Source organism: Salmo trutta, chromosome 2 (genome assembly GCF_901001165.1).
Source record: "Salmo trutta chromosome 2, fSalTru1.1, whole genome shotgun sequence".
Lineage (NCBI taxonomy): Eukaryota > Metazoa > Chordata > Actinopteri > Salmoniformes > Salmonidae > Salmo > Salmo trutta.
In genome coordinates this window covers 7,882,240-7,901,128 of record NC_042958.1, presented here as the reverse complement: position 1 = coordinate 7,901,128, position 18,889 = coordinate 7,882,240, and the positions used below count along the sequence as shown (strand labels likewise).

The window sequence follows — 18,889 nt, the reverse complement described above, 5'->3', positions numbered from 1 at the left end:
TAAAGGATTTTATGACAAAATACATTTAGGGATTGTTTTTGATAAGACAAGCGCCAGTGTCATTTTCTTCTAGAATTTTCCATTTTGAAGGTGGAACTTTGAGTTGAAGGTTGTGTGTAAGGATATATGAGTCAATTTTCTTTTTAATCTCAGGAAAGTGTGTTGTGGGAAAAACATAAGTCATCAAGGGAGGGTGCTGGGAAACTCTCAGACTGCACGGGGCCATCCCTTCTACTAGGTTTTGAAATACACATCTAAACACATTTTTTGAATACTGTAAAACCACCCACTCAATGGATATTTCTGTTTCAGTCATCCTTGCAAGGTAACTTTTGATTGCTTTAACTGTGCTTCACAACAGTTTAGTCCAATGGCCGAATTACTAAAACTATACATTTTCCATTTTTGTTTAGCCACTTCACTTAGTAGTCCTCACAACCAGTCTCATTTGAAAAGGCAATTAAGCTTCATGCCGTTTCTGTACTTTGTCTTTTCTATCAAGAACATATAGGTCATGGACCCATGCGAACCTCCAAAATATTTAATGGCCTCAGTGATCAACACTGCAAGGGGCCATATTGAATACAGATTTGACTGGTTCAGAAGTAATTTCCCTTTATTTATGGCAGATCCGTCCGGTGGTCTGGTGCAAAGCCATTACACCACTATGTATCTTTTCGAATGATCAATCAATAATTATTTTATTATTTAACAGGATCTTATAGGGTGGAAATGGGTTTTATATAAATCCATTGTTTTTGATGAATGGGTACACTTGTAAAGTTTGATGGGAAAAGAAAGTGGGCAGCCCCATGCAGACTATACTGTGCAATACTGAATACTTTTTTACAGCCAGGCTGTAAATATGACATTTGTGTCAATTGGAGTGCAGTGTAACAGGAAGGGGACTCATAAATTCAGAGACATTTAATTAACCCCTTGCATTCAGCGCTTAGGCACTTTCTAGGTCTAGGAGGTGACCTGTGAGTGGTGGGTGGTAAGGGACCTGGCGGGAGTGGCCAGCCAGGCAGCACCCAAGTCTCATTCGAAATGAGTTATTAACAGAATTTTTTGAATAGATGGAAAAATTGTAGCCCAGCTATTTAGTGTCATAAAGCCCCGGCCAAGGCGGCACGGGGCCCCCTAGGGACAAAAGGCAATACCATTACAATCAAATCTGAGATGGAAGAGGGATAGAGCTGTCCACTCTGAATTTTTATATTGTCAAAGAGCTAGGAGGAAATAATGCCATCCTAGAGTGAATTAACCTCCTGTGTGGATGGAGAGAGAGGCCCAGGTTGGCTTGGGCGGCTGGGAAAGAATGGGAGGAGGGATGGGGGAAGGTGGAGAGATGCAGTAAGGAGGGAGGGAGGGAGGGAGGGAGGGAGGGAGAGCGGATGGAGGGAAGGAAGGAGGAGGGAGGGAAGGAAGGAGGAGGGATGGAAGGAGGAGGGATGGAGAGAGGGCAGAGGGATACAGTATAGCTTGGGGTGAGGAGAGGTGAGGGAAAGAGGGAATCATTCCGTGAGCTGTAAAGGCCTTGAGGAGTGTCAACATCAAACACAGGACAGGATTGGTCCTTCTTGGTCAGACAAGGGATATGTCAAAGTTTTACCTCTCTGGTATTGCTTCTGTAATTGAATCTAAAAAACAGCAAAAGGTGCATTTAGTAGGTAAGGATAAAATCATTAAATTCATGTTCTATCTGGCCTTCTTGTCAATTATGTCCAGTGACCTCATAATTCACCATTTGTTGAATTGCAAAAAACAAATCAAGAAGTAAACATACAACAAGAATGGAATGTATAATATAAATAGGCATCTTTTCACTCAGCCCCCTTCTAAGGTAGACAGTCTGGTTGGACAGGTTCTGCTGTTTGCAGATTTAATTACAGCAATTGTTTCCAGACACGAAAGATGACCATTGTGTGCACAAAATAATGAAATAAGAAGTTATGGATCCTCTGGCACTGGACAAGGTAGGACCAAACTTATCAATAGTCAAGACTATAATGTTTGATGTGAACAAAAATAAAACATGTTTTTTCTGTTTTGCAAGGACTGATTAGACTACGAATGTAGTTTCTCTATGCCTCTGCATTTCACTTCTCACCTGCTCTGGTGTATTTAAAAAATTTTTTTTTATTTAAGCCGTATTTTACCAGATAAATTGACTGAGAACACCTTATTTATAGCGACAACTTTGGAAATAGTTACCCTCCACCAATGGGAAACGAGGTCATAGTTCGAGGCGAGTCAGAGTTTAAGTTGTTGGCGTACGCACGTGAGCTACAGGTCTTTTCGCCTCAAAATGACTAAAATGTTAATAATATAGCCGCACATTAGCATTATGAAATGGACCTGCCACGTTTGGAAACATGCTAATGATCCGACTCGATTGAACAACGGCACCATACATATTTCAAACCCGGAAGTGTTGTTCAGCTAGCTAGCATGCTAGCTTGTAGCAGCTAGCCAGGTAGATATATTTTTCAGAAAAAGCAACTTTCTAAGCATGCAAAGAAGTTAGCTCATTTTTATTTTGAATTGCGAAATAACAGCACTGCTGGTAATAAGGCAGGTCAGAATGTATGTCATTGTGTTTTGTGGTCGTTTTAGGATTTGCCACACAGCTCACTGCAGTGCTTAGCTAGCTAGCTAAGGACACTAACATTACATGACCAAAGTATGTGGACACCTGCTCGTCGAACATCTCATTCCAAAATAATGGGCATTAATATGGAGTTGATCCCCCCCCCCCCCCCCCCCCCCCCCCCCCCCCCCCCCATTGCTGCTATAACAGCCTCTGCTCATCTGGGAAGGTTTTCTACTAGATGTTGGAACATTGCTGAGGGGACTTGCTTCCATTCAGTCACAAGAGCATTAGTGAGATGGGCGATTAGGCCTGGTTCGCAGTCGGCGTTCCAATTCAACCCAAAGGTGTTCGATGGGGTTGAGGTCAGGGCTCTGTGCAGGCCAGTCAAGTTCTTCCACATTGATCTCGACAAACAATTTCTTTGTGGACCTCGCTTTGTTCATGGGAGCATTGTTGTGCTAAAACAGGAAAGGGCCTTCCCCAAACTGTTGCCACAAAGTTGGAAGCACAGAATCATCTAGAATGTAATTGTATGCTGTAGTGTTAAGATTTCCCTTCACTGGAACTAAGGGGCCCGAACCATGAAAAACAGCCCCAGACCATTACTCCTCTTCCACAAACTTTACAGTTGGCACTATGCATTGGGGCAGGTAGCGTTCTCCTGGCATCCACCAAACCCAGATTTGTCCGTCGGACTGCCAGATGGTGAAGCGTGATTCATCACTCCAGAGAACATGTTTCCACTGCTCCAGAGTCAATGGCAATGAGATTTACACCACTCCAGCCGACGCTTGGCATTGCATGGTGATCTTATGCTTGTGTGCGGCTGCTCGGCCATGGAAACCCATTTCATGATTCTCCCAACAAACAGCTGACGTTGCTTCCAGAGGCAGTTTTGAACTCGGTAGTGAGTGCTGCAACCGAGGACAGATGTGAGCTTGTGTGACCTACCACTTCGCAACTGAGCCGTTGTTGCTCCTAAACATTTTCACTTTTCAATAACAGCACTTACAGTTGACCAGGGCATAAATTTGACCAATTGACTCGTTGGAATGGTGGCGTCCTATGACGGTGCCACGTTGAAAGTCACTCATCAGCAAGGCCATTCTACTGCCAATGTTTGTCTATGGAGATTGCTTCTTCTTCTATGAGGTTTAACGGCGGTTGGCATCCAATTTGTTGTATTACCGCCACCTACTAGACTGGAGTACAACTCCCTTATACTTTACTTGAAAAATAAAAATGTACTAAATAAATACCCTACCATCTAACACTAATTTCAAAATTATATCAAATAAATGAACACCCCCCTACTCCACTAATTCCATGTATTTATTCCTACCTCATGCCATCACCCTGAAAAGATGGGACATCACCACTTAACACATCCTGTAACTCTTCTGCTGTCAAGTCTCGCCCACCCAAATACCTTTCTGCAGCTGCCACCATAACCTCAATTTTCTGAGACTTCCGATCCCTGCAGTACAATTAAACATGGCTATAAATGCTAAAAATCACTTTTTAGCATATCCCTCTGTACTAGTACATCTCTACTACTCTCACCACTCCTCCCCCTTAACCCATCTCCTCTACTTTCTTCACTGCCTCAGCATATGGCAACTTCTGCTCTACTCTAACCCTGGAAACCTCAACCTGCCTTTCTCGCACAAGGACATTTCTGATCCCCAGCTCCATGGGCACCCCTACAATTAACACATTCCACTACTTTCCCCAGTACTACACTTTTCTTTGTGTCGTGCCCTTCTGCACATTTCTCACACCTTGGAACCTCCTTCCTACACACTGCTGCCACATGCCCATAAGCTTGACACCTGTAACATCTTAATGTGTTTGGCACATACGCTCGTACAGGATAACTTATATATCCTAACTTAACTTTGTCAGGCAAAGACTCAACTTCAAAACTCAGAAGAACAGACAATGACTCTTCTGTTTCTCCACTCTCGCCACCCTGTCTGCGTCGCATCAAACGACGAGCATCACATACACCGGGAATCTTTCCCCTCAGCTAGTCAACGTTTATATCTACTGCTACCCCAGTTATCACTCCTTTCATTGGTGCCATTTTCTTGAGAATGAACTATTCACTTTTCTTGCACCCATTCATTTGACTTTGAGCTCATTCTTCCTCTGCCCAACAGAAACAATTATCACTAGACCTCCTCTAGTTACCCTCACCGATTCCACATGACCCAACTCTTTTTTTCACCCACCGTGAAACCACAAATGGATCAGAAAAAAGGCAAGAGTCCACTTTCTCCATAAACTTCACTCCTACTGTCACAGACTCTTCTTCATCCTGATCCTCGGTGCATACCTCGGTCTCCGATGACTTTACCGCACCTACCACCTCCGATACTTCACTCTCATTCACTTCCATTTCTCCTCCTGTCTTTAGCTCCCTCTGCTTACACTTTCTACCATTCTTTGACAAACCATCTCCCTTTTCACCACCATTTTTATCTGACTCAAGATCACCCTCTTCTTCCCTCACTCTCTTAGACCTCTTCTCCCTCTCTTTTTCCCTCCATTCCTTCTCCGTTTTCCAAGTACACGTCTCCTTATGATAATACTGCCGCTTCATCCCTGACACCCATTTTGTACTTGCTTTCTCTAGGGACTCCATTTTCCCCTTCCGGAGTTCTGCTCATGTCCCCAATGACGTGCCTACAACAACACAACTGGGCCTTCCGACCTTCCAATACAATTCATACCAGTCCGCTTCCTCATCTTACTCCAGCCCCTCTCTGTCTCATATCATCGTCCTTTGGAGATTGCATAGCTGTGTGGTTGATTTTATACACCTGTCAGCAACGGGTGTGTCTGAAATAGCCGAATTCACTCATTTGAAGGGGTGTCCACATACTTTTGGTGATGTATTGTAGCTAGTTTACTAGCGTATTAGCTAGCAATTAATCATTGGCGTACTCAATCATATAGCTAGCTAGCTGGCTTAGTAGTGCTGCACATCTGGAATAGTCAAATCCAGAGACTCCCACAGAAATCAGATCAATGATAATTGCACTGTTGCTGTCCTTGATTGTTACAGGTAAGTTCTCTAGCTAGCTAGCTATGCCAGTTCTGAATTGGCCAATGTGTGTCAGTGATTCCTAATACGGTGTTGCCTACTATCTAAGCATGCGAGTACACAGACAACTTCTTCATCTTCCCACACTCAATTTAAACCATAACATTTCAATTAATAGCCTGGTGTTTATTTGCTGAAATGTGTGCTGTTGCCCAGCTATTAAAAAGGACAGGCAGCTATTTGAGACTGCGTTTAATTTAAGTTTTACGGTAGTCTGACAGTCGCATCTTTCGCAACATAAGTAATGAAACTACCTTGTTCCTGTCTTTGATCTCCAGCCCCCAGACACCATGAGTGACAAATTCGGCCCGATGAACTACAACAACGCCCGGAAGCATCTGTCTATCTCCATTCCGTCGTCCAGTGAGGTCACGATGTCTCCGCACATCAAGTCTGTGGAGGAGCTGAGAGTGCTGGGCATCAACCTGAGCAGCTTCAACACAGCTACCCAGTTCGGCATCTGCACTGCGGGCGTCTTCCTCTTTCACCTCCTCTATGGGTACTTACAGGTAAGCTGAGGTGTATTCACTAGGAACCAAGCAGAAGCAAACGGCGAGGGACCAGGGACCTACCTGAAACTCTAGTTTTCGTTGAAAACATTTTCCGTTGAGAGTGTTTTTGCAACAGTGTGCACGAGTGATTACACCCCAGCCTGACCCTGACTAATTTGTTAGTGGCGGGTGTCCGCTAAGCTATGAGCCAGAGGCTCTGTTCCAATATCCACACTTTTTTGAAGAAATGTGTTTTAGGTAGTGGTATATTGCAAGAGCATGATCACTTTGCCACATTCTTCACTCTAGCCTGAATGGTCACGTGTACTCTTAATCTCAACCTGGTACAGTCATAAGAATATGGGTTTAGTTTCTAGGTCCCTTCCTTCTAGGGTGTTTCGTGGAAACTGTCCTCTTGCTTCTGCTGTGCTTGTTCCCCCGTGGAGGCCGGGTGTCTGTAAAGCCCTTAGTTATAGCTGCTCATGTAAAAAGGCTTTATAAAAATACATTTGATTAATCGATCGATTCACCTGTACGATTGGTTGTTGCCACATGCAAAGTAGGGAAACTTTATCACCAAGCCTCTCTAAGGATTCTATGAAAATACACAGGAAAAGTAGTGATTTACCTCACAGTAGGCCTGAAAAGAGACTAGCACAATTTGTTTGTCTGTTTTTTCAGGAGCTAATATTTTCCATGGAGGGTTTCAAGCCCTTTGGATGGTACCTCACCCTTGTACAGTTTGGGTTCTACTCCCTGTTTGGACTGGTGGAATTGCAGCTCACACAGGACAAACGGAGAAGGTAAACAAGGAAATGCAAGAGAATTGAGTTCCATTAAGCCTCTGCGCTTCAGCAAACAAAAGTAGGACGGTGTTCACCAACAAAGACGGGAATCCAAAAGTAGGACTTTCCCCGAGAATAACGTCCATAAACAGACTAGCCTATTTCATGGTTAATGGCGTTTGAGCACTATAAAAACAGATTTACTTAATCATAGAATGATGATCAGTCTATTTCCCGTTAACTATACATATTATGTTAATTAGCTATGTGCCTTGTAACGCCAAAGAATATGACCTGTGATCTCTCACAAGACCTCTCTATATCAACAACACTTAATTTTGTATTGCTAGAAAACCTTATGTTTTTGTTGTTGTCATCCCACAAGGCTAATTGCTCCTTTTCTCTTTGCAGAATACCAGGGAAGACGTACATGATCATAGCATTTCTAACGGTGGGGACCATGGGCCTATCAAACACCTCACTGGGTTACTTGAATTATCCTACACAGGTCATCTTCAAGTGCTGCAAACTCATTCCTGTCATGATAGGAGGGATATTCATTCAAGGTAAGTGGATCTCTGTTTGTATGAGAGTACATATTCACAAAGAGTCTCAGAATAGGAGTGTTGATATAGGACCAGTTGAGCCTTTTAGATCATAATGAATAAGGTGATGTGGACTGGGGGGGAATCTGATCCTAGACCAGCACTCCTACACTGAGAGGCTTTATGAATACGGGCCCTGACTTTGACGTGAAGATGCTGCCTGGAAATGCTTGTCCTTTTGCGTGACTGTGATAATGAACTTAACTCTAGAGGAAAAAACAGAAGAGGCATAATGGTCAATCATAAGAGATGCACTGTCTAGAAACCTATACGTCTTACCTCACACTGTCTAGAAACCTATACGTCTTACCTCACACTGTCTAGAAACCTATACGTCTTACCTCACACTGTCTAGAAACCTATACGTCTTACCTCACACTGTCTAGAAACCTAGACGTCTTACCTCACACTGTCTAGAAACCTAGACGTCTTACCTCACACTGTCTAGAAACCTAGACGTCTTACCTCACACTGTCTAGAAACCTATACGCGTCTTACCTCACACTGTCTAGAAACCTATACGTCTTACCTCACACTGTCTAGAAACCTATACGTCTTACCTCACACTGTCTAGAAACCTAGACGTCTTACCTCACACTGTCTATAAAGCTATACGTCTTACCTCACACTATCTATAAAGCTATACGCGTTTTACCTCGCACTGTCTAGAAAGCTATACGCGTCTTACCTCACACTGTCTAGAAACCTATACGTCTTACCTCACACTGTCTAGAAACCTATACGTCTTACCTCACACTATCTAGAAAGCTATACGCGTCTTACCTCACACTGTCTAGAAACCTATACGTCTTACCTCACACTGTCTAGAAACCTAGACGTCTTACCTCACACTGTCTAGAAACCTATACGTCTTACCTCACACTGTCTAGAAACCTATACGTCTTACCTCACACTGTCTATAAAGCTATACGCGTCTTACCTCACACTGTCTATAAAGCTATACGCGTCTTACCTCACACTGACTAGAAACCTAGACGCGTCTTACCTCACACTGTCTAGAAACCTATACGCGTCTTACATTTACATTTTAGTCATTTAGCAGACGCTCTTATCCAGAGCGACTTACAGTAGTGAATACATACATTTCATACATTGCATTTCATGCATTTAATTTTTTGTTTTTATTGTACTGGCCCCCCGTGGGAATCGAACCCACAACCCTGGCGTTGCACACACCATGCTGGCGTTGCAAACACCATGCTCTACCAACTGAGCCACAGGGAAGACTACCTCACACTGTCTAGAAACCTATACGCGTCTTACCTCACACTAGTTACGCCCTCACCTCCAAGCAATGACCACTGTTCAAATTTTATTTTGGAGTTCCATCCGTACTTTTTTGGGGGGGTTGTTTGTGAGTGTGGAGTTTGAGGAGGCCTAGTTCTTGGTATTCTGCCTTTCATCTCCAAGACACTGTCTTCATAAAGGTTCCACGTCCTAGCGATCAGAGGCTTGTTTTTTTGCTTTCCTTTCTCTCCCTCCCTGCGTTGGCGATGCGGTCCACGGGTCCCCCAGGGGGGCTAGTTGGAAGCTCTACTGCATTCGCACAGGATGCGAACGAGATCTGATGCGAACCCTTCAAAGGGGAGCACAGGGGGAATCAAAGCACGCCAGACCAACCTGCTGCGTCACCTTGTCACCCCCAAGGCATCTATCGGCCTGTTTGGGGAGACTTCAGTCTCCTCTTCCTTCCTTTTTTCATGTGTTCAACACAAACCAACCTCAACCCTCTCTCTTCTCCTGTTTGGATTTGATTGAGTTGAAAGGTTTTTATATATAATTTTGCATGGCTGAACTTGTTCAAAGGGCCATGTGCACCTACCAACCTTTCACATTCAGATTGAGTGTTTAATAGTCACATGTACAGGGTTGCAGGGGAGATTGCAGGGTACAGTGTTTAATAGTCACATGTACAGGGTTGCAGGGGAGATTGTAGGGTACAGTGTTTAATAGTCTCATGTACAGGGTTGCAGGGGAGATTGCAGGGTACAGTGTTTAATAGTCACATGTACAGGGTTGCAGGGGAGATTGTAGGGTACAGTGTTTAATAGTCACATGTACAGGGTTGCAGGTGTGATTGCAGGGTACAGTGGAAATCTTAGGCAGTGAGCTCCAACATGCAGGACTAAGGGAAATGAAATAATGAAAATGGTAATAAAAAAACAACAAAGGAAATAGCTCTATATACATAATTACAGTTGAAATCGGAAGTTTACATACACTTAGGTTGGAGTCATTAAAACTCATTTTTCAACCATTCCACAAATTTCTTGTTATCAAACTATGGTTTTGGCAAGTCCTTTAGGACATCTACTTGTGCATGACAGAAGTAATTCATCCAACAATTGTTTACAGACAGATTATTTAACTTATAATTCACTGTATCACAATTCCAGTGGGTCAGAAGTTTACATACACTAAGTTGACTGTGCATTTAAACACCTTGGAAAATTCCAGAAAATGATGTCATGGCTTTAGAAGCTTCTGATAGGCTAATTGACATCATTTGAGTCAATTGGAGGTGTACCTGTGGATGTATTTCAAGGTCTACCTTCAAACTCAGTGCTTCTTTGCTTGACATCATGGGAAAATCAAAAGAAATTAGCCAAGACCTCAGAAAAAAAAATTGTAGACCTCCACAAGTCTGGTTCATCCTTGGGAGCAATTTCCAAATGCCTGAAGGTACCACCTTCATCTGTACAAACAATAGTATACAAGTATAAACACCATGGGACCACGCAGTCGCCATACTGCTCAGGAAGGAGCCGCGTTCTGTCTCCTAGAGATGAACGTACTTTGGAGCGGAAAGTAAAAATCAATCGCAGAACAACAGCAAAGGACCTTGTGAAGATGCTGGAAGAAACAGGTACAAAAGTATCTATATCCACAGTAAAACGAGTCCTATATTGACATAACCTGAAAGGCCGCTCAGCAAGCAAGGAAGAAGCCACTGCTCCAAAACCGCCATAAAAAAGCCAGACTACGGTTTGCAACTGCACATGAGGACAAAGATCATACTTTTTGGAGAAATGTCCTCTGGTCTGATGAAGCAAAAATATAACTTTGGCCATAATGACCATCGTTATGTTTGGAGGAAAAACGGGGAAGCTTGCAAGCCGAATTACACCATCCTAACCTTGAAGCACGGGGGTGGCAGCATCATGTTGTGGGGGTGCTTTGCTGCAGGAGGGACTGGTGCACTTCACAAAATAGATGGCATCATGAGGTAGGAAAATGATGTGGATATATTGAAGCAACATCTCAAGAGTCAGAGAAGTCAGGAAGTTAAAGCTTGGTTTCAAATGTACAATGACCCCAAGCATACTTCCAAAGTTGTGGAAAATGGCTTAAGGACAACAAAGTCAAGGTATTGGAGTGGCCATCACAAAGCCCTGACCTCAATCCTATAGAACATTTGTGGGCAGAACTGAAAAAGTGTGTGCGAGCAAGGAGGCCTACAAGCCTGACTCAGTTACACCAGCTCTGTCAGGAGGAATGGGCCAAAATTCACCCAACTTATTGTGGGAAGCTTGTGGAAGGCTACCCGGAACATCTGACTCAAGTTAAACAATTTTAAGGCAATGCTACGAAATACTAATTGAGTGTATGTAAACTTCTGACCCATGAAAGAAATTAAAGCTGAAATAAATAATTCTCTCTGCTATTATTCTGACATTTCACATTCTTAAAGTAAAGTGGTGGTCCTAACTGACCTAAGACCGGGAATTTTTACTTGGATTAAAAGTCAGGAATTGTGAAAAACTGAGTTTAAATGTATTTGGCTAAGGTGTATGTAAACTTCCGACTTCAACAGCCATTGTGAGGTGGACCTCTCTCTACTCACTCTGATATGAGGCATAGTGACGACTTGTCTGCCAAGTGCTCCTCTCCTATCCGCCACTCAGAATTGCATCTATCTAGCCAGCGCAGTTACGTTTTCCACTTGACCCATGTGGAGGGGTGAGAAGACACAGGCTCCATCTGTCTCCACCTGTTCTGTTGTTTCCCGTCTTGTCACAAAGGGAAATGCCCTCCGAAATTTCAAAAGTTTAGTTCACCTTTCGTTTCAAAGGTTTTCGTGATTGGATGTCAGTCATGACAGATGTTGGATCAGTTGGAATCATTACACTTAGTGTATTCAACATTCTATCCAAGTGGAACGTGTCAGTCGAGTAGTCTCCCTGAATTCTAAGTCAGCTGCTCTGGAGAAATTCCCTTGACTTTGTATCCTAACGCCTCTCTGTTTTCTAGGGAAACGGTACAATCTGGCTGATGTATCGGCTGCTCTCTGTATGAGCCTGGGACTCATCTGGTTTACTCTAGCTGACAGTAAAGTCGCCCCCAACTTCAATGCAACAGGTAACACGTGAATCTGAATCTGTTATTTATCTATTGGTAAATCGGCGGAGTGGTTACGACACTGTTTAGCTATGGATCAATCATTTTACCATTCAAATAAGTTTAAGACAAGAACGTGTATCAAAGTAATCAGAATGCTGACATTTATGAGCATGGGCCAAATTAAGCCTAGAACTTGTTACCTGGGCTGGGACTGAAGTACTTTTAAATGTGGAGTTTGAACTCCTTAAAGATAAGTGCTGTTATTGGTTACAGTGGTTAACGTGGTTTGTCTGGAGTTTTAGGTGTCCTCCTCATCTCTTTGGCTCTGTGCGCTGACGCTGCCATTGGGAACGTGCAGGAGAAAGCCATGAAGCTCCACAATGGTTCCAGCTCTGAAATGGTACTGGTATTTTATTAGGCTCCCCATTAGTTGTTTGCGAAAGCAGCAGCTACTCTTCCTGGGGTCCACGCAAAACCAGAAACATGACATAATACAGAACATTAATAGACAAGAACAGCTCAAGGACAAAACTAAAAAAAATGTAAAAGCACATGTAGCCTACGTATCAATACATACACATAAACTATCTAGGTCAAATAGGGGAGAGGCGTTGTGCCGTGAGGTACTGAGGAGCTGCCTTAAAACCAAGCTGGTATATGTATATTGCAAACCCAATTGTATAAACTGTCCTGAATCACCTGAGAAATGTGTCAGACTTATGTGAGGCATTTGCTTGTGTTAAAGGTTTTATATTCCTATTCCATCGGTTTTGGGTACATATTGACAGGCCTGTTTGGTGTGGGTGGATTGGGACCAGCAGTGGCCTTTTGCTCTCAGGTTAGTAAAACCCTCTCTGTCATGTTTCATTATAATAGTTGAAGCATTTCACCGTTCTGTAGTTGTCATTTGTTTGATGCACTTTGTGGATAACGTATGAATTTGGTAAAAGATGTTGATGTGACAATCTATTGAATTATTATTTTTATTCTTTTCAGCATCCTGTGACGACATACGGTTATGCATTCTTCTTCTCTCTCACGGGATACTTTGGCATTTCATTTGTGCTGGCCTTGATCAAACTCTTCGGAGCTCTGGTCACAGTCACGGGTGAGAAGACCATTCAGGTCTGGGCAAATGCTTTGCTTGCGGAACCGCACAAAATTACTAATACTCTCTTTTTATGTCTCAAAGTGTTCAATTGAACAGTTCCCATTGTTTCCTATGACTAGTCCATATTTTAATTCAGAATGTTGTGAATTTTTGGACCAATGGAACCTTGAGTTAAAACTCCCCTAAGTAAGCCTATGGCTCCACAGAAAGACCCCTACTGTATGACTTGTGATATCCTTACTAACCCTCCAACTCTACCTCTAAATTATAAAAGCATAAACTTTTGACATTTCGCAGTGGTAAAAAAGCCACATCAGATTATTGAAATGAAGCTAGATTAGAGTGATCGGAATCTTATTTAAAAGTTCTGGAAACTTCCAGATTAATTTTGACATTAACTGCAAGACAAATGTCAAAGTAATCTCATCCCCAAAGTTAAAGAAATGTATATTTCCTCGATGTCCATTGGATGTGACAGACTTAGATTCAAGGTTGTGTGGTATTATTTTTCTCACTTTTCTGTTTTCTGTTCATTTCAGTGACGACCGGACGTAAGGCGATGACGATTATCCTATCCTTTATGTTCTTCTCAAAGCCTTTTACTTTTCAGTAAGTCATTTTATCGTCAGTCTCTTCTAAACTCAGCAACAACAAAAAACGTCCCTTTTTCAGGACCCTGTCTTTCAAAGATAATTCGTAAAAATCTAAATAACTTCACAGATCTTCATTGTAAAGGGTTTTAACACTGTTTCCCATGCTTGTTCAATGAACCATAAACAATTAATGAACATGCACCTGTGGAACGGTCGTTAAGACCCTAACAGCTTACAGACGGTAGGCAATTAAGGTCACAGTTATGAAAACTTAAGACACTAAAGACTTAGGACACGCCTTTCTACTGACTCTGAAAATCACCAAAAGGAAGATGCCCAGGGTCCCTGCACATCTGCGTGAACGTACCTTAGGCATGCTGCAAGGAGGCATGAGGACTGCAGATGTGGCCAGGGCAATAAATTGCAATGTACGTACTGTGAGACGCCTAAGCAGCGCTACAGGGAGACAGGACGGACAGCTGATTTTCCTCGCAGTGGCAGACCACATGTAACAACACCTGCACAGGATCGGTACATCCGAACATCACACCTGCGGGACAGGTACAGGATAGCAACAACAACTGCCCGAGTTACACCAGGAACGCACAATCCCGCTATCAGTGCTCAGACTGTCTGCAATAGGCTGAGAGAGGCTGGACTGAGGGCTTGTAGGCCTGTTGTAAGGCAGGTCCTCACCAGACATCACCGGCAACAACGTCGCCTATGGGCACAAACCCACCGTCGCTGGACCAGACAGGACTGGCAAAAAGTGCTCTTCACTGACGAGTCGTGGTTTTGCCTCACCAGTGGTGATGGTCGGATTCACGTTTATCATCGAAGGAATGAGCGATACATCGAGGCCTGTGCTCTGGAGCGGGATCGATTTGGAGGTGGAGGGTCGGTCATGGTCTGGGGCGGTGTGTCGCAGTATCATCGGACTGAGCTTGTTGTCATTGCAGGCAATCTCAATGCTGTGCGTTACAGGGAAGACATCCTCCTCCCTCATATGGTACCCTTCCTGTAGGCTTATCCTGACATGACCCTCCAGCATGACAATGCCACCAGCCATACTACACGTTCTGTGCGTGATTTCCTGCAAGACAGGAATGTCAGTGTTCTGCCATGGCCAGCGAAGAGCCCGGATCTCAATCCCATTGAGCACGTCTGGGACCTGTTGGATCGGAGGGTGAGGCCTAGGGCCAGTCCCCCCAGAAATGTCCGCGAACTTGTAGGTGCCTTGGTGGAAGAGTGGGGTAACATCTCACAGCAAGATCTGGCAAATCTGGTGCAGTCCATGAGGAGGAGATGCACTGCAGTACTTAATGCAGCTGGTGGCCACACCAGATACTGACTGTTACTTTTGATTTTGTTCAGGGACACATTCAATTTCTGTTAGTCTGTTGAACTTGTTCAGTTTATGTCTCAGTTGTTGAATCTTGTTATGTTCATACAAATATTTACACATGTTAAGTTTGCTGAAAATAAACGCAGTTGACAGTGAGAGGACGTTTCTTTTTTTGCTGAGTTTATTTTACTTTAGTTCAATTTAGGCTGCTTTCAAGGCTCTGAAAACATTGTAACACACCTCTCCGTTCCATTTCCTCTCAGGTACATATGGAGTGGCCTTTTAGTTCTGTTGGGCATTTTCCTGAATGTTTACAGCAAAAACAAAGACAAGATGAAGCTGCCATCTTTGGCCGACCTCAGGAATATGGTTCTAACAGGGAAGAAAGTCAGGCTGCTATCACAGAACGTGTAGTAAGAGGGACCTATGTCGGGATAAACAGACGTTTTTCGAACGTTCCTATCTAACATGGACCTCGTAACAGGTGGCCTCCTAATGCGTTTAAAGGCCATAGAGCCCCACCCATAAACATTCCCAGGAGGAGAACATGGATACAGTGCACCTACGAGACTCTGAAATGGAAGCTGGCCTCTTAGCTAACCTTAATAGCACAGCTTGGCACTGTAAGTGACTATGACTTTAGGCTGTGCAAGGCGAAGGGGGACGACACGGTTGAAAGATAAGCTATAGACTTTTATGGAACTGATCATGTCCCGAAATGGAATGTTTATTTTCACCTGCATGTGCCAGAAGACAAAAAAAAAAAGGTTTTACTCAATCATTGTCTGAGAAATTTCTTATGGTTTATTTGTCATTTATATCCAATTGTACAAAATACCGCTCAGCGGCACAGTGAAATCTTGTCATGGTCCATATTTGCGAACAATTTATTTTGGTGAAAGGTTAGCTCTTTTTACGTTAAAAACAAACTGGGAAGTTTATCCAAAATGTTTTTTTTTTCATGTGTTTTCATTTATTACTGTGTCAGTAGCTAGCTTGCCAGCCATCTCTTATCCATTGGCTGCAGAGGAGGGAGTTGAACAGCTGCCAAGGAGCTTCTCAGATGTTTACCCATCAGATGGCCCCGGGCTTGTTTTATTAGTCATCCTGGAATAAAATGGCACTAGAATTGAAAACAAACATTGTTCACAGGGTTTGGCGTTAGACCTAATTTGGATGAGTGGAACATCACGTGTGTGTTGGTGTGTCAGGGTGACATTCGGGAGAATGTTAGATTGTCTCCTCTAGGAAATAATGATACAATCAGCACCTGGATTTATATTGAGGCTTGGGGTGGATGGTGATTACTTATCATTTTTGGGGGTTGATAATCCCTTGCTACCTTCAGCAAATCATGTGGTGATATTTTAGATCCAATTGTTTTAATTGACAAACATACATCTTGGTCTCTTCGGTTTCTGCTATCCTGAAAGGGAAAGAGAGCGAAATCTGTGTGCAACCTATGGCGTTAGAATACATATTGTTTCTACAGATGACAACGCAGTGCACAGGTTGTCATCTGCCAAGAGGTCCAGAACCATCTATCCCCAATTTAGTTCAGCTGGTAGAGTTTTGTCTGTTTTACACCAAAGAGCCTTTGATGTGCTACCACCACTCTGGTGAACAAACAGCTCCACTCTGGGAAAAGACTAGCAGGAAGATTGAGACATTCAACTTGCCCTCCCTAAAGGGTGGACCCTGGTCTACGTCTAAAGGGTGGACCCTGGTCTACGTCTAAAGGGTGGACCCTGGTCTACGTCTAAAGGGTGGACCCTGGTCTACGTCTAAAGGGTGGACCCTGGTCTACGTCTAAAGGGTGGACCCTGGTCTACGTCTAAAGGGTGGACCCTGGTCTACGTCTAAAGGGTGGACCCTGGTCTACGTCTAAAGGGTGGACCCTGGTCTACGTCTAAAGGGTGGACCCTGGTCTACGTCTAAAGGGTGGACCCTGGTCTACGTCTAAAGGTGGACCCTGGTCTACGTCTAAAGGGTGGACCCTGGTCTACGTCTAAAGGTGGACCCTGGTCTACGTCTAAAGGGTGGACCCCGGTCTACGTCTAAAGGGTGGACCCCGGTCTACGTCTAAAGGGTGGACCCCGGTCTACGTCTAAAGGGTGGACCCTGGTCTACGTCTAAAGGGTGGACCCTGGTCTACGTCTAAAGGGTGGACCCTGGTCTACGTCTAAAGGGTGGACCCTGGTCTACGTCTAAAGGGTGGACCCTGGTCTACGTCTAAAGGGTGGACCCTGGTCTACGTCTAAAGGGTGGACCCCGGTCTACGTCTAAAGGGTGGACCCCGGTCTACGTCTAAAGGGTGGACCCCGGTCTACGTCTAAGGGTGGACCCCGGTCTACGTCTAAAGGGTGGACCCCGGTCTACGTCTAAAGGGTGGACACTATTCTAAAGGATTTAACTGACTTGGGTATTATAGGTGCAATCTGTAAGGTTTTGCCAATACAAATTGTCCGTCAGCTAATTTAAATTATTTGAGGGAAAATGACACTGGTCTTCCGTAGCTTGGTGTGAAATTACAATATTAGCCAGCTCTGTAGAGGGCAGGATACTGCTCTGTTAGAGGTCTAATGGAAGTGGAGATGTTACAAGCTGACATCCAGGCAAGAAAACAACACAGGGCAATTAGTAATTTGGTATTTCATAGAAGCTGTCAGCTTCTCAGTGCTGACAAAGTGATAGATCCTCCTCAAGGTTCTAGTGTCTCCAGGCTACAGTGGAACCCTCACAGGACTGTTCATTTCGGTTCATCTATGGAGTGGCAAGTGTTACGCAAATGTTCGCCACCCTCTTTTTCCTGCAAAAGACAAAAATCGGTTGTAGAGATTTTGTGGATTCTTTAGAACATTTTGGTGTTTTTAAACGACACCAGAATAAATGTTATTTAATTCATTCTTTCCAAAATATTTTTGGGGAGATATTTTTTGATATGATACTGTGGTGACCTCATACGATGTGACAACCATGGATAGATAAGCTATCATTCGATGTTAGGTTGAGAGGTTGGAAATGGCTAGTTAGTTAGCGGTGGTGCACGCTAATAGCGTTTCAATCAGTGACGTCACTCGCTCTGAGACTTGAAGTAGGGTTTCCCCTTGCGTTGCAAGGGCCGCGGCTTTTGTGGCGCGATGGGTAACGATGCTTCGTGGGGTGTCAGTTGTTGATGTGTGCAAGGGTCCCTGGTTCGAGCCCGGGTTGGGGCGAAGAGAGGGACGGAACCTACACTGTTACATTGGTGCCGTGACCTGGATCATTGGTTGCTGCGGAAAAGGAGGAGGTCAAAGGGGGGGTGAGTGTAACCGATGTGAAATGGCTAGTTAGTTAGCGGTGGTGCGTGCTAATAGCATTTCAATCAGTGACGTCACTCGCTCTGAGACTTGAAGTAGGGTTTCCCGCGGATTTTGTGGCGCGATGGGTAACGATGCTTCGTGGGGTGTCAGTTGTTGATGTGTGCAAGGGTCCCTGGTTCGAGCCCGGGTTGGGGCGAAGAGAGGGACGGAACCTACACTGTTACACATGCATCAAACGTCGCATATTTTGACTATGGTGTCCCCGTCCACTTCTGGTGAACAGATCCTAATTAACATAAAACAATATATAGAGAGATTGTAAAAATTTACCAAAAATAGTATTGTGTAATAATCATCAATAACACCTTTTAATCCAAATATAAGACCACCGGTGGTAGAAAACAACCACCCAGAGGTTTCAAACCATCACATGCCTTTGAATAACCGCTCAATAAATGGACACAGAGTAGTAGTACAGATATCTTTGTTTCTGCCTCTTGTCCTCTCTCTCTCTCTCTATCACCGCCTCTCCCTCTCTCTTATTAATGTCACCCATTTTCCGGGGTCCAGTGACCTCTGCGCTGTTCCGC

At 43.9% G+C, this 18,889-nt stretch overlaps 1 protein-coding gene across 6 annotated transcripts; it reads left to right on the top strand.

Annotated features, from left to right (window-relative positions):
* The first annotated feature begins 1,850 nt into the window (after nt 1–1,850).
* Nucleotides 1,851–15,949, top strand: LOC115149940 (adenosine 3'-phospho 5'-phosphosulfate transporter 2-like). 6 transcript variants are annotated; one of them, XM_029692760.1, is made up of 10 exons: nt 1,851–1,979; nt 5,984–6,214; nt 6,878–6,999; nt 7,393–7,547; nt 11,859–11,966; nt 12,251–12,348; nt 12,694–12,786; nt 12,945–13,056; nt 13,599–13,668; nt 15,261–15,949. In XM_029692760.1, exons 1-10 carry the CDS (start codon nt 1,956–1,958, stop codon nt 15,409–15,411), a joined length of 1,164 nt encoding a protein of 387 aa, XP_029548620.1. In that variant the 5' UTR covers nt 1,851–1,955; the 3' UTR covers nt 15,412–15,949. The 6 variants fall into 6 exon arrangements, with proteins under 6 accessions (XP_029548620.1, XP_029548656.1, XP_029548639.1 ...); XM_029692796.1 differs by having other exon boundaries at nt 1,852–1,979; nt 5,991–6,214; XM_029692779.1 differs by lacking the exon at nt 1,851–1,979 and adding an exon at nt 2,222–2,479 and having other exon boundaries at nt 5,991–6,214.
* Nucleotides 15,950–18,889: the final 2,940 nt, after the last annotated feature.